At 46.3% G+C, this 13,214-nt stretch overlaps 1 protein-coding gene across 1 annotated transcript; it reads right to left on the bottom strand.

The window, feature by feature from the left end:
* Positions 1-5,991: 5,991 nt before the first annotated feature.
* On the bottom strand, positions 5,992-12,689 carry LOC101931217 (protein maestro-like). Its single transcript, XM_065579391.1, has 7 exons — positions 12,576-12,689; positions 12,256-12,367; positions 10,408-10,554; positions 9,055-9,237; positions 7,993-8,148; positions 6,978-7,080; positions 5,992-6,002 (listed from the first exon to the last, which is right to left on the bottom strand). The coding sequence occupies exons 3-7, from the start codon at positions 10,549-10,551 to the stop codon at positions 5,992-5,994; spliced, it is 597 nt and encodes a 198-aa protein (XP_065435463.1). The 5' UTR covers positions 10,552-10,554; positions 12,256-12,367; positions 12,576-12,689.
* Positions 12,690-13,214: the final 525 nt, after the last annotated feature.

Raw genomic sequence — 13,214 nt, 5'->3', positions numbered from 1 at the left:
TGCACCCCCCATACTGACAAGGAGAGGGCCATCCTGGGGACTTGGTGCACGGTGGAATTGAACGCGGCCATAGCGAAGGGGTACGCGGTGGCTAAAATATATGAAAACTGGCATTTTAATGAAAAATCTGATGAACTCTTTTCAGAGTACATAAAATTACACCTCCACCAGAAACAAGAGGCTTCAGGGTATCCCAGCTGGTGCACAGACAAAGAAAAACAAAATAAGTACATTAACGATTTCTACCAGAAAGAAGGCGTGCATTTATGCCAACATGAGATCAGGTTTAACACCGCTAAACGCCAAATCGCTAAACTGTTTTAAAATTCTCTGTGGGGTAAATTCAACCAAAGAACAAACCGACCCAACATCAGCATCGTGAGAGACCCTGACCAACTCTTTCAGTACCTGTTTCCCCCCCAACTATGAGGTTTCATCCTGCGAGTTTATCGACAATGAAACAGTGTGCCTGTCTTGGAAACACACAAAAGACCGGTACTCTGTCTCTGGAAATACCAGTGTTTTCATAGCCTGTTTCACCACTGCTTACGCCCGTTTTAGGGGACCTCACAAGCAAGGTCCTGCCAGATCAACACCCAGTTTTTGTTGGCAGGCCCGAAAACATACAGATATAAGCTGTCGGGAAAAAGGGCCTGCATGAAAGTCAAAGGTATTACCCTGAACATAGCAAACTGTGAAAAGACCAACTTTGACCGTTTGAAAGATCTAGTCCTGGACTATTACACGAGCCTGCAAGAAAACACCTCAAAAAAGATAGAGGTGCAGCAGCCCTCTATCGTAAAAAACAAAAAATATCAGTGGCAAATAGAGACAAAAACCCTTAAGAAAACACAAAGTCATTTACAACAAGAGGGTCCTAGGAGAAGGTTTTAAAACCTTGCCCTACGGCTTTTAAAATAGATATGGAGGTGGAAACACCTCTTTTCTGCAATTCTCGTGGGGCCTAGCAACTGTGGGAAAAGTTACTTTATAAAAAAAAATGTGTTGGATAATGCCAAACAAACATTGTCTGTTATGCCTGAGAATATTGGATAACATGGCTATTAAAATCATTGCAAGATACGCATGTCTGGGCTTGTTGAAACATGTTTTGAGCAAGGCTAGGCATGCCCAAGAATTTAAATTTAGTTTTTACAAAATTCATCACCATCCAGTTGTTTTGCACTAAAGTCATTAGAATACAATTTTAAAATCCGGTCAAAAGAGAAACCCTTGCTACGATGATGTCAGAAAAACACGCAGTGATAGCCGCAGGCGACAGAGCAGGGGTCTTGTAATTGCCTATTGTGAAACACAAGGTCTGTGGCATTTTTGTTTAAAAATTTCATAATGCTTTTAGGAAACACCACACTGTTTGGGGGGTGCCTGTATGAGTCAAAAAACTCTCCATGGTTACGCTCCGCCAGATACAAGGTGAGCCAGTGTTCACCAGGTTGGTTGTGTGGATGCGTGTTGACCACCAAACCTAAGGGTTTCTGAGACAGCTTGCCGCCAGGGAGCCAATCGCAAAGGAACACATCTAAGAAATTCTTTTTTGTGTAAGGGGCCGTTGATAAGACACGTGAGAGCTGCACAGTGTCCATGTTCACATATAGACAAACAGAACGTTTCTCCACTGATTTATCTCTATGACGTTGTCAAAAACCCCATACACGATCATATTGACGGTGACGGTTAAAGCCTTTCCAAAACATATTTCTGCTCTCAGGTTCCCGGTTTTAATCAGGGAATACTGATCGGCACATTCCTGGTCGGGAGAGGGGTCAAAGGCAAATAAGGTGTAACCCTGTGCAAACTCCTCACGGTCGATTAACAGAGAACGACCTTTCATGTGTTTACCAGCTGTCTGTACCAGATTCATGTATTCTCTCATGCAGCGTCCTGCCTCCAAGTCTGGTTGCAGAGGCTTGGTTGGTATCTGTTCACCATCTACATACAAGGCCACAAAATTAATATCATAATGTTTAAAATGAAAGGGATTTGTAGCGTAACTTCCGCTAAAGGCATCATTATCCACAAACCCTAGGACAAGCATTTTGGGTTACTGTCCCCAAAACAGGTTCTCCTGGTTACTGACCCCGCTGCTCGCAAGGTTGCTAAACACTTTCATTCCCACACGGTCCATGGGATATTTAGCATTAGGGGGAAGCAGGGCCTCTGCATGCCCCAGACGAACGCTCGGGGCCACCCGTACTTTTTTCACAAAAAGGGATGCTGATACAATACGCAATTTAAAGCCTTCGCCTGCACTGCCCATTAAACAGAAGGCGTCTTTACTGTGCGTCAGTTTAATTTTCACATCCACTCCGTTCAAGAAAAGTTTTTCTTGAAAAAACAGGTCACTGTGTACCTGACCCAGCAGCTCTACCATCCTGCTCTGGGCTGTCAGCTTTGCAAGCCTCACAAACCCTAGATTCCCGCCATCCAACTCTGTTTCTTCGTGTTGTCCGGTAGCGTCTTTGTAAAACAGGCCAGCAGAAAATTGCGTGTCAAGGGTGGCGTCGCTGTAATTGATCACTGATTCTATAAAGGCCCTGTAAGGGTAACAGTTGTTGCTTTGGCTTACAAGGCAGTCTCCCAGCGTGACATCCAACTGACTGAAAACAGAGGCCACGGGGTAATTCACCAGGCCCACTTTGGCGTCCATGGTGAGTTCAGTTCCGTCTCCTTTTACAATCTTGCAACATAGATACAGCAGCGTATTGTTTAAATCCATCTAATCAATGCCATTTCCTGTTATAAAAACATCAATGGGGGCAGACTCCGTAACAGCCGATAGAGGTGACACCTCGATGTAGATGCTTTTCTCAATGCTGGTCTGGGTAGGGGCTATTTGAAACAAGTCTAGTTCGGATTTGGTGCATTCTTCAGACCCGCAGTGAACAAAAGCCATGTTGATTAAAATATCTCTCTTTTACCAGGCGGAGAGTGTTTTCTCTTTCGCCCAGGCTTCCTCTTGGACTTTCGCTTATGGCTGGCCCGGCGCATCAAAGCCCTTCTTTTAAAGGGTATTGAGGGACCTGTGCGTTGCAGGTATGATACATTTCTCTTTCTCTTCCTCCTTTTAATGTACATCAGCCCCGATCCTTCCTGTGAAGCTGTATTCGAGCCGGTTTGTGTAAAGTGTAAGCATCCTGGTCTGAAAGCCAAGCTGTTACCTGTCTTCTAGTTACAGTTTTACTATGCTTTTTGGCCACTTGAAAAAGAGGATTCACCGCGCCAAAGCTCCCAACTTCCCTTGGGGTATAATATATTTTCTTTAACAGAGTCGTCTGTGGAGACATGATTGTTCCTGGTACCGTCTTTTACTAACACAAGTATGGAGGGGGACACATTCATATGGACACATTTAAACAAGTTTTATTAATTGCCTGGTTTAACACAACCTTTTACAGCCGCCTGTAAAAATGGATGCCATGACCCCTACAATGAGGGAGTCTGATCTGGTTCATTCTTCTATTTTGTCCTTTTCTGGATTTTCCTCTTGAGATCTGTAACTCAGACAGGAGCAAAAACAGCTGATGCATGATATGTTTACTTCCACAGGGCTACCGACGTGTAAGTTCTCAAAGGCCTCTAGAAAGGCATCGTCGAGCTGTTGAGAGATTTTCAGACAAAAAACAGTATAAGCACCCCACTGCTTGTTTTTAGATTTATGCAATGCCAGGTTGATTTCCTAACCCCAGTAGACCCCCATGATCAACCGTTGCTTCTTAATCATTCATTTACCTGAGCGACGTCTTTCCCGTTCACCTTGTCTGCTGGTGACTCCCCCAAGCCATGATCCTCTTCCAACTTCAGCGGGGTGGACAATGAGAGGCCGTCACACTCATTGGGGTGCCTCACGAAGGTTTGGGTTTTGGGGTCGGGTTCCAAGGTATCTATCGATGGTGGAGTCAAAGGGCCCTCCTTGGAACTGTCACTGCTGTAGCACTTTCTCCATACAAGTCCAAAGGTCCTCGGGGCTAAAACAAAGTCTGAAGTTCTCATGGGGGTGGTAGAGGAGTCCATGTTTCCTCTCAGCCTTTCCACAATTTCTAAAACATGTCTTCTTGGTAAGAGATTGCCTCCTCTGCCCGGTACTGGGACTTATGGGGTGATGGTTCTGCACTCTGATTGGCAGAGGGCGTTGGGAGGAGTCCTTAGAGGGGTCACATGACCCTCTTCTGGGTGGTTCACCCCATCCAAGAACCTGGCCTGTTTTGGCCAAATCTCCTCTTGGGGCGGTCCTCTGCAGCCAAAACCCATCGCAATTGGTAAAGGGTGGTGGGAGGAGTTCTTAGAGGGGTCACACGAACCACTTCCGGATGGGTCACCCCACCCCAGAATTCCCCCCAGTTGGTCAGATCTCTTGGGGTGGTCCCCAGCGGCTGAAACCCCTCCTGATTGGTAGAGGGCGGTGGCAGGAGTTCTTAGAGGGATCACACAAACCACTTCCAGACAGGTCACCCGGCCCCGGAACTCCCCTTGATTGGTCAAATCTTCTCTCGGGGCTTTCCTATCAGGGCGAAACCCATCCTGATTGGTAGAGGACGGTGGGAGGAGTTCTTAGAGGAGTCACATGAACCATTTCCAGACAGGTCACCCCGCCCTGGAATTCCCCCCAGTTTGTCAAATCTCCTCTCGGGGTGGTCCCCAGTGGCTGAAACCCCTCCTGATTGGTAGAGGGTAGTGGGAGGAGTTCTTAGAGGGGCCACATGACACATCTTGCTTCTGGTTATGTGTCCGCCTTGACCCCAGAAGTAATACCCCATGGGTGTGGGGCTTCTGGTGACGGGTGGGCAAGGGGTGGGTTAACGTTTGATTGACAGTAGGGCCCTTATACTACTGGAGTGCCTTCTTCTATTTTTCTCCGTGCCGCTTCATTCCCCAATCACTCGGCCAGAACAGATGTCACTTATGATCTCAGTTGCCACCAGCTGGACAGTGGGACTTGGGTCTTTCTGTAGGACCTGGAGAGCTGAAATTACAGAGGACAACACGTTAGTGAACAGACTGTCAAATCACAGCTAAGTGTGATCACAGAACCTTGAACTACCTGAGCAGAATGATCACATGGAAAAATATGAGACTGGGCTCAGTCGTTCTAATGGGATGGAAAATACATGAGAGATGAATATACCCCACTTTTCATATAGTCACCTCTGCCTGAAATAGCTGGAGACTTATTACCTCTGAATACCACAGTACAGCAGCTCTCCAATACAAACAAAGCTTTAGGTTCCTCCACTGGGTCCCTTCCATGCTCCCAACTGGGGGAGACCCTGACTCTACCAGAAAGTCATCCACTCTGCTGTAAATGGAAGAAGGCCCATTGTTTCAATAGCTTCCACTTTTAAGTTTATTTTCCATCTCCATTCAGGAGACACTGCCTGAGCTCAAATAAACCTGGAATTTAACAGAAGCCAGGTCCAAGCTGGTTTATACATGATACAGGGCACCTACTGGAAGAAAAATTGCTGGTGGGAAATTTGAGGTAGCAGAAAGTGGCGACAACTTCTTCTCACCTGAGGAGTCCACAGAAAGCCAATAAAGCCCAAAGAGTGGATAGCACTGGCTGTGGAGGCGGCATTGCCAGGACAACCAGGAGATGTACTGACTCATATCACACCTTCTGCAGCTTCCTCCTTCAGGGAAAATTAAAGTGGACTTTCTACTGGGCAAGAGTGAATTTGTCCTTTGCTGTGTGGCTGATGCACTTTGCACCAGTGGTATTGGTTACTGCTGCTTGCCAGCTAAATTCCTTTAGAACTCACTAATGAACAGGACTTCAGCTGTATTTATTACTTACACATCAGCAGATATTCCAGGTCCAGCCATTTCATACGCTGCCTGTCTGTGTGTTCCAGGATGATGCCTAAATACACAATGTAAAATAAATAACAACAATAATAATAAAACCTTCCCTTGTTGAGTGCAAAGTGATATTAGCAGCCCCTAGACAGGTCTTTGGCATCTCCTACTGTGGGCCTAAGGGTGAGCTGTGGGCAAGAGGATGCTAGAGCAGTTTAGAGTTCACACTGAAGAGAATGAGAGACATTTTTTAAAAAGAATGTTTCCATAAAACCCATTTGTTTGAAACAGTCTGTGTTCCTCTTGCCACTGCTGTCAGTTATTGGAGACATACTAAGATAGTGTCTTGGTCTAGTGGTCTGAGCAAAGGACTGGGGCCAGGAATAAGTGAGTTCTAAGCAGGGATCTCACAAGGTAACTGATAGGTGAGACGTAGGCCACAATGCCTGCCTGTCTCACATGGGTGTGCTAGGGTGAAGAGGGCACAGGGCCAAAGAGGAGGAACCTAATGCTTCCTTGACAAGGTCGTGTGGCCAGGAACCTGAAACAGCAGGTGCTATGGGGAGGTGGGCTGCATGCCTCCCAATGATGAAGTAGCAGTGAGGAGCACTGAACCACACTGTGGGTAGGTCTGCACTTTGATCTAGGGGTATCACTCCCAGTTCAATGGGACGGGCCCACACTGGCTCTGACAGCGATAGCATGCTAACATTAGAATGTAGCTAAGGCAGCACGAGCAGTGGGAGGAGCTAGCCACCTTGAGAATAGACTTTGGGGTTTGGATGCGCTCATTCTTGGGGTGGTTAAACCTCCTGCTGCTCCTGCCATCGCAACTACTCTCTATTTTTAGCACGCAGGACTAGTGCGGGTACGTCTCATCAAGCTGGGAATTATACACCCAGCTCAAAGTGTAACCATGCCCTACGTGACAATGTCCCTGCCTCTACTACTAAATGACTGCACCGTGCTTTCCCTGCAATGATCCCGAAGCACTTGATAGCAACTAATCCACCACACTGGAGAGGTAGGGATATTAACATCTCCATCTATGGATGGGAAGCTGAGGCACAGAGAGATTAATGGCAGCTCAGCGCTGCACAGTGGGATTGTTTCTGTCTCCCTCAATGGAAATACCAAAAGGGACACTGGGCATCATCTCTCACCAGCTAAATTGGCTGCAACTGCCCGGATCTCTTCCCAGCTGCTATAGAAGTACGTGATGGTGGTTTGGTACAATTTCTCCAGCAGCTCTGCATTCTCTTTGACCTAGAGGAAATCAGGGATACATGAGCTCTCTCTGGCTAGAAGTGCCCTTTGACTGCCAGCACATGCTTTTACGAACCACAGGTAAATAAGATAGAGAACAGGTGGCTGGGTAGAAGTGGGAACAATGGGAATCTGTGGCAGATTTACATTTCCCATCACCCTCAGTCATATATCCCACTCTTATAGTTATTTACATTATCCATCACACATCCCCCCCCCCACCTCTACACCACCACTCCAGTCAATAATCTCAGACAGTTCAACAGCTCACTCACAAGGTGTCTGCAAATGTCCACCTGGAGCTCTTCAGGCTTCAGCTCGGCTGTGCCACCAAGGTGCTCACTGATTGCACTTTGGAGTCTCTTGAGTCCCAAAAACGGTAAGCAGAGGTGAAACGTAGCTCTGCATTCCTGAAAAAGAGCGTCACACCATTGAATTGTTCCCTACCGAGTGCTATGTTCATTCAAAGGGAACTCATCTGCGTGACTGCTCATCTATTCCAGGATCAAAAAAAGGGATTCATCTGGATGTAATTGGCAGAAAACATGCAGGAATGACTAATAGACGGGAGAGCTTCAACTGAAACCTGGAGGTAGTATCAATGTCTTTTGGGAACAGATATACCGATGAAAGCTGCTGCACCAGGCATAGCTGTGGTCTCTCTGTTCTGGGGAGGGAGGGGTCTGGGGTACAGAGACAGACAGGAACAGAGACCTGTCGGGGTCAGACCCATGACCTCTCCTGGATTCTGGTGAGGCAGCCATGGACCAACCTGGCTGGAACTGACTCAGCAGGAGGGCAATGAACTGAGGGGAGAATTTGGGCCTCCACAGCAGGCAGGAATAGCAGAGCTCCCCTGGCATTGGGAGGAAGATTCCTTTTGCTTAGTAAATAAGTCACTGTTGGTCTTACCATTGAAATCTCAGGGTTTGGGTCTTGCAGGTGCAGCAGAAGTGTGACCCAGCTCCTTTTAACCTGGTCGGCGAAATAGGTCTTCCATTTTCTCTTTGTCAGCCGGGCCAGGATGCCAAATAGGACAAAGGCCATTGAGCGAAGAGCATCATCCTCCTACAGCCAAGAAAGCCCCGCAAGTTAGTAACTAAGAGACAATCACATCATGCACTTCCCACAGCCATCTCTTCTACGCTAAAGTAGAGTGATTCCAACTACAGCTAGTCGGAAAAACGGTAATTAACCAATTTTTTGTTCGAATTTGCTGATTCATCAAAGTATTTTAGAGACAGTTCAGTTTTGATGAAATTCCTCCGGAAGCCAGGTAGGGGTCCTTAGAAACTTGCCTGGTGTCTTTCCAGTGCACCCATCCAGCTCTGTGGCAGCCAATCTAGCAGGCTGATTGGGATCGTGGGCTTCCAGGCCCCCAGCTTCTGGGACCCTGGGAGTCCTGGCTCTCAAATTTGCAACTCCCTGGCACCTCTAGCTCCCAGAGTTTCCTGGGTTCCCAGCACCGGGATAGTCTGAGAGCAGACTGCCCTGGGCCAAGGCTTCCAATAGAGCTAGGTTGAGAATAGTAATTCTGTTTCACAAAGAGTGAACTTTGGGGAGAGGGGTTCCCACAAAGAGGAACAAAACCCAAATTTGAAATCTCTAAATTCTGTGCAAAACGGAATTATCATTCCAACCCTCTCACATAAAAATGGTATAGAACAGGCCCAGCACTCTCTATTGTACTCTGTAACCCCCATTTCATGGTTATCTAGCTATCTAATCTAGTATTCAGAGTTTCTTTGAGGTTCTCAGTGGCAATAAGGAAGAATAGAAGGGTGAGACTGTGGGAGCAGGGATGTCATCCCCATCCTCCTAATGTTCTCCTCCTCCGTAAAACACCTCTCTTCCCTGGGGCCTAAAATCTCTTCACTTTGACATGAGCAATGCCCAGGGAGTCCACATCATGCATTGTAAATGGAGTCTAATCAAGATCGGTTGAACTGGGGTTGGAGAGATCTGTTCACATACATCGTCAAAGTAAGTCCGGATCTGTTGGGTGAAGTCTTTGAAGGAAGAACCTATGTCCTTCTCTTTCAGCTCCTTCAGGACTTTGGCCAGTGCTTTCATGCTCTCGCCAATGACTTCCGAACTGAAAATGTCATGTAAGGCCCCGATCAGTATGTCCAGAAGAAACTTCTTGTGCTTTTTCACCTGTACAAACATATGACATTAAAGAACACTTATCAGTGATCACACTTCTAATAAGTTTTCTTTAGCAGTTATGAAGCTGTGGGAATTTCATCAACCCTGTCTCCCCCCAGAGACCTATAGCTATATTTCAGACCAGGTGCTAGCTACAATGAGCCCAACTTGGTGCTATAATACACCTGTGTAATCCTATTATTAGATTCCTAGTTACTTAGATTCCAAGGCCAAAAGGGACCATTGTGATTATCCGGTCTGACCTCCTGCATAACATAGAACTTCCCCGAAATACACTCTAGTTCAAACAGAGACTATCTTTTAGAAAAACATCCAATCTTGATTTTAAAATTGCTAGTGACAGAGAATCCACCACAACCTTTGGTAAATTCTTCCAATGGTTAATTAAAATTACCATTAAAAATGTATGCCTTATTTCCAGTCTGAATTAGCCTAGCTTCATTTTTCCCCATTGAATCTTGTTATACCTTTGTTTGCTAATGTGAAGAACCCATTATCAAAATTTATTCCCCATGTGAGTAGTTATAGACTGTCCTCAAGTCACTCCTTAACCTTCTCTTTGTAAAGCTAAATAGATTGAGCTCCTTGAGTCTATCACTAAAGGGATATATTCCAATCCTTTGATAATTCTTGAGACTCTTCTCTGAATCTTCTCTAATTTATCCTTCTTGCATTGTGGACACCTGATCTGGACACAGTATTCCAGCAGTGCTCACATGAGTGCCATATTCAGAGGGAAAATAACTTCTTTACTCTTCTTCAAGTTTCCTCTGTTTATAACTCCAAGGATCATTTCAGCCCTTTTGGCCACAACTTCGTATTGGGAGCTTATGTTCAACTGATTATCTGCCATGACTCAAGTTTTTTTCGGCATCATTGCTTCCTGGGATAGAGTCTCTCATCCTGTAAGTATGGCCTGCATTTTTTGTTCCCAGATGTATACATTTACATATGGTCATATTAAAGTGCACATTGTTGACTTATGCCCAGCTTACCAAAGGATCCAGCTTGCTCTATATTTACTGCAAAGAGGTTACTAGGGTATATGAGAGAGCAGAATTTGGCCTAGTGCATTTTGTGCAGCCTCTGTAAACTCTGAACAACTCTCGCTCTTGGTTTCTCTAGTTATGCTGCATTCTATTCAGTAATCTCTCTTACCTTCTCAGGCGCCCCATAGACTAAATTTCCCAGGCCTCTCACAGCCATCTGGCGGACAATGCTGTTCCTATCCTGGGACCTTTCTTCCAAGATGCTCAAGACAGACTTAAGGAACTTCTTCTCCCTGAGCATGGGATCACTCATTAGCTGAAATAAAATCAACATGTCCATTAGCCCCAATATGATCATTAAGATTGGGAATATAATTTGAGCAGACATGGAATACACTAAAAACAACAAGGAGTCCTCTTACAGCCAGTCTTGTGGATACAGACTAATATGGCTACCTCTCTGATACTTGGCACATAAGACACTATAACTTTATTATTCCACACAAATGAGAAATGTTTTAAAACCTGGAGCTTTCCTTTTGGGCACTATAATAGGGATCCACTCACCTCTTGAGAGCCTCTTAGTAGCTGGGTCTGGTACCACAGTCCTTTTCTCACCCCTGGCGCACCCTGCCAGCCGACCTTAGTGAGTCTTCTGTGGCTCAGGCCTCTGGCTGCGTCCCAAAGTCCAAATGAACCCCTTCTGGGGTAGTCAAGAACAATCCCATTGCCCTCACTAGGGTCTCCAGCCCCAACTCTGGGTCCTTGAAATTCTGCCCTTTGTTCAAGCTCTCCATAAGCACTGTCCCCTCCATGGGGCTTATGCCACTGTAGATGGTGGGGGAACTAGGGCCTGCCCATAACTCTGGGTTCCAAACCATGGACCCTGGAAACAGTAGCTAGGCACTGCTTGATTTCAGTTCATTTTTGCTTCTTCCTACCGGCCACTTTTAGCTTCACCCTCACCTCCGGGTTAAAGTTCTTAGGGACCCTCTTCCTGCAAATCCAGCTTAAGCAAATGCTGCCAGAATCAAACTCTGGCTATCCCCTGAATTTCTGTGGCCAGAGAGCAGCCCCCTTTCTTGCCCCTCCAGGTCCTGCCAGGAACTGACCTGCTAAGGCCCTGCAGCTCCTTTGAGCTGAGCCTGATGGGCTCTGATTGGCTGCTTTCATGAGTCCTCTCTAGTCAGACCCAGATTTGTGGCTGTTTTCCTGGGGCAGGGTGTAGTAGGACCACGGGGCCTCTTGTAAGGAGCCTCAAAGCCCAGGTACAGCCCAATCACAGGCACAGATCGATTGTTTTTCTTAGAACCAGATGAGCCCCTAAGATAGTTGCTTAGCATAAGTGGGAAATATGATGCCGATGTTAGAGGAAGGCTGTGGAAAGGGCGGATGGTCCAGCTGTTATCACACTAGCCCAGGACTTAGGAGACCCAGGTTCAATTTCCTGCTCCTTCAAAGACCTTGGGCAAGTCACTTAGCCCTTCTGTGCATCAGCTCCCTGCCTGTAAAATAGGAATCATTGTGCTTCCCTACCTCCCAGGAATGTCGTGAGGATACAGACATTAAAGAGTTTTGAGGTAGTCAGATACTACAGTAATGAGAACCTAAGATAGATGTGAATGTATTTGTATGGTGCTTGTTTTATAGTATTAGGACACTAGGTTCATTCAGAAGATCTGCTGAGCTAAACCAAAATCAGGAGCTGTTGGTTAGTATCAGCACTAGGACTTGGCAGAAGAGGTCCAGGAATTCAAACTCTGTCTGTATCTCTCTCAGCCAGCACCAGTGGTTGTGTAGCTAGTATAGGCAATGACAGCAATAAAAATATCAGAGAGAGAATGACTCAGAAAGGTGTAATGAAATTCCGTGTGAGGTTTCCATATAAAGGAGGACCCATTCTACTATCTAAAATGACAATTACTCCTATGAACTGAACTGTACAACTCCCGAAAGAAAGGCAAACATGAGACAACAGTCTAATGGTGAAACCGCTCTTCAGAACCCTGTGTCTTACCTGGGCAAGGAAAGCTGTGCTGGTGACTCGGAGGTTTTCTGTTGGGGAATTCACCCAGGGGAGGAGGCTCTGTAAGATCTCAGGTGTTATTAGTTCAGCTCTTAGCAGAACACTGGAAGACAAAATTAACCGCTTATGGGGTAGATTGCACACTTCAAACACTCAGCTGCTCTGAGCATACAGCACTGATATCTAAGAATGGGAGTTGTGTGTTTCCACCCAGGGCACCCCCCACAAAGCTATAAACTGGAGGTTCCCTCTCAGCCACTCTATTTGCTACTGATTCCCAAGACTAAAATGATGCCTCCTAGATCTCTTACCTCACCAGCAGACACACTCCCTCATGGTGAGTCTTGGGGTTTTCAAGCAGACTCTGTGTTCTCTGCGCCCTGAGCGCTCTCCCCAGTCTCTCATTCCCAGCTCTGAAAAGCACAGCCTCTAATGCTTGGATAGAAAGCCTGGGGAAAGAGAGGCACAGAACTGCAGCAATCAGTAGGAAGGTGCAGCCTGAACAGAGCGAGGAAGCCCCGGTTACTTGTCAGGTCTGCTGTTCATCGACAGTTCATCCATTGGCAATATCCTGGACACCAGTGTCCCTGGAAGGACTTGATGCCGGGAGGTAAGTTTCAGCCTCATACATCTCATATGACTAGTTTTGCTAGGGACAAAATTTTGCAGTCATTTTTTCCTTTCTGCAAGGAGTATGGGCACTAGCAGAGTACAGTGATATGGAAAAGATACATGATCAGGACCCAAACACTGGGGCCATAGAGTGTGGTGATCACTAATGGACATTTTGGGGTCATATCTCCTGATATGATGTGACAGAGTGCTGAAGGTTTGCACTTGAGTCAGCACTCTGGTCACTATTAGTACTAATTTGGTTCCTCACAGAAGGCCTAATTGGACAGAGGTGTACCTGATTACGAGGTCAGATTGGGGCTAGTGAGTCAAGGAAC

The sequence above is a fragment of the Chrysemys picta genome, unplaced genomic scaffold (assembly GCF_011386835.1).
Source record: "Chrysemys picta bellii isolate R12L10 unplaced genomic scaffold, ASM1138683v2 scaf265, whole genome shotgun sequence".
Taxonomy (NCBI): domain Eukaryota; kingdom Metazoa; phylum Chordata; order Testudines; family Emydidae; genus Chrysemys; species Chrysemys picta.
This window is presented reverse-complemented; position numbering and strand designations above follow the sequence as displayed.

Bases quoted from the DNA above. Each gene is read 5' to 3' on its own strand.
- LOC101931217 (XM_065579391.1), bottom strand. From the start codon at position 10,551: ATGAGTGATCCCATGCTCAGGGAGAAGAAGTTCCTTAAGTCTGTCTTG. The intron at 9,238-10,407 runs GTAAGAGAGATT...ATGTTTGTACAG, and splicing joins TCTATGGGGCGCCTGAGAAG to GTGAAAAAGCACAAGAAGTT. The intron at 7,081-7,992 runs GTAAGACCAACA...GATTTCCTCTAG, and splicing joins CAAACCCTGAGATTTCAATG to GTCAAAGAGAATGCAGAGCT.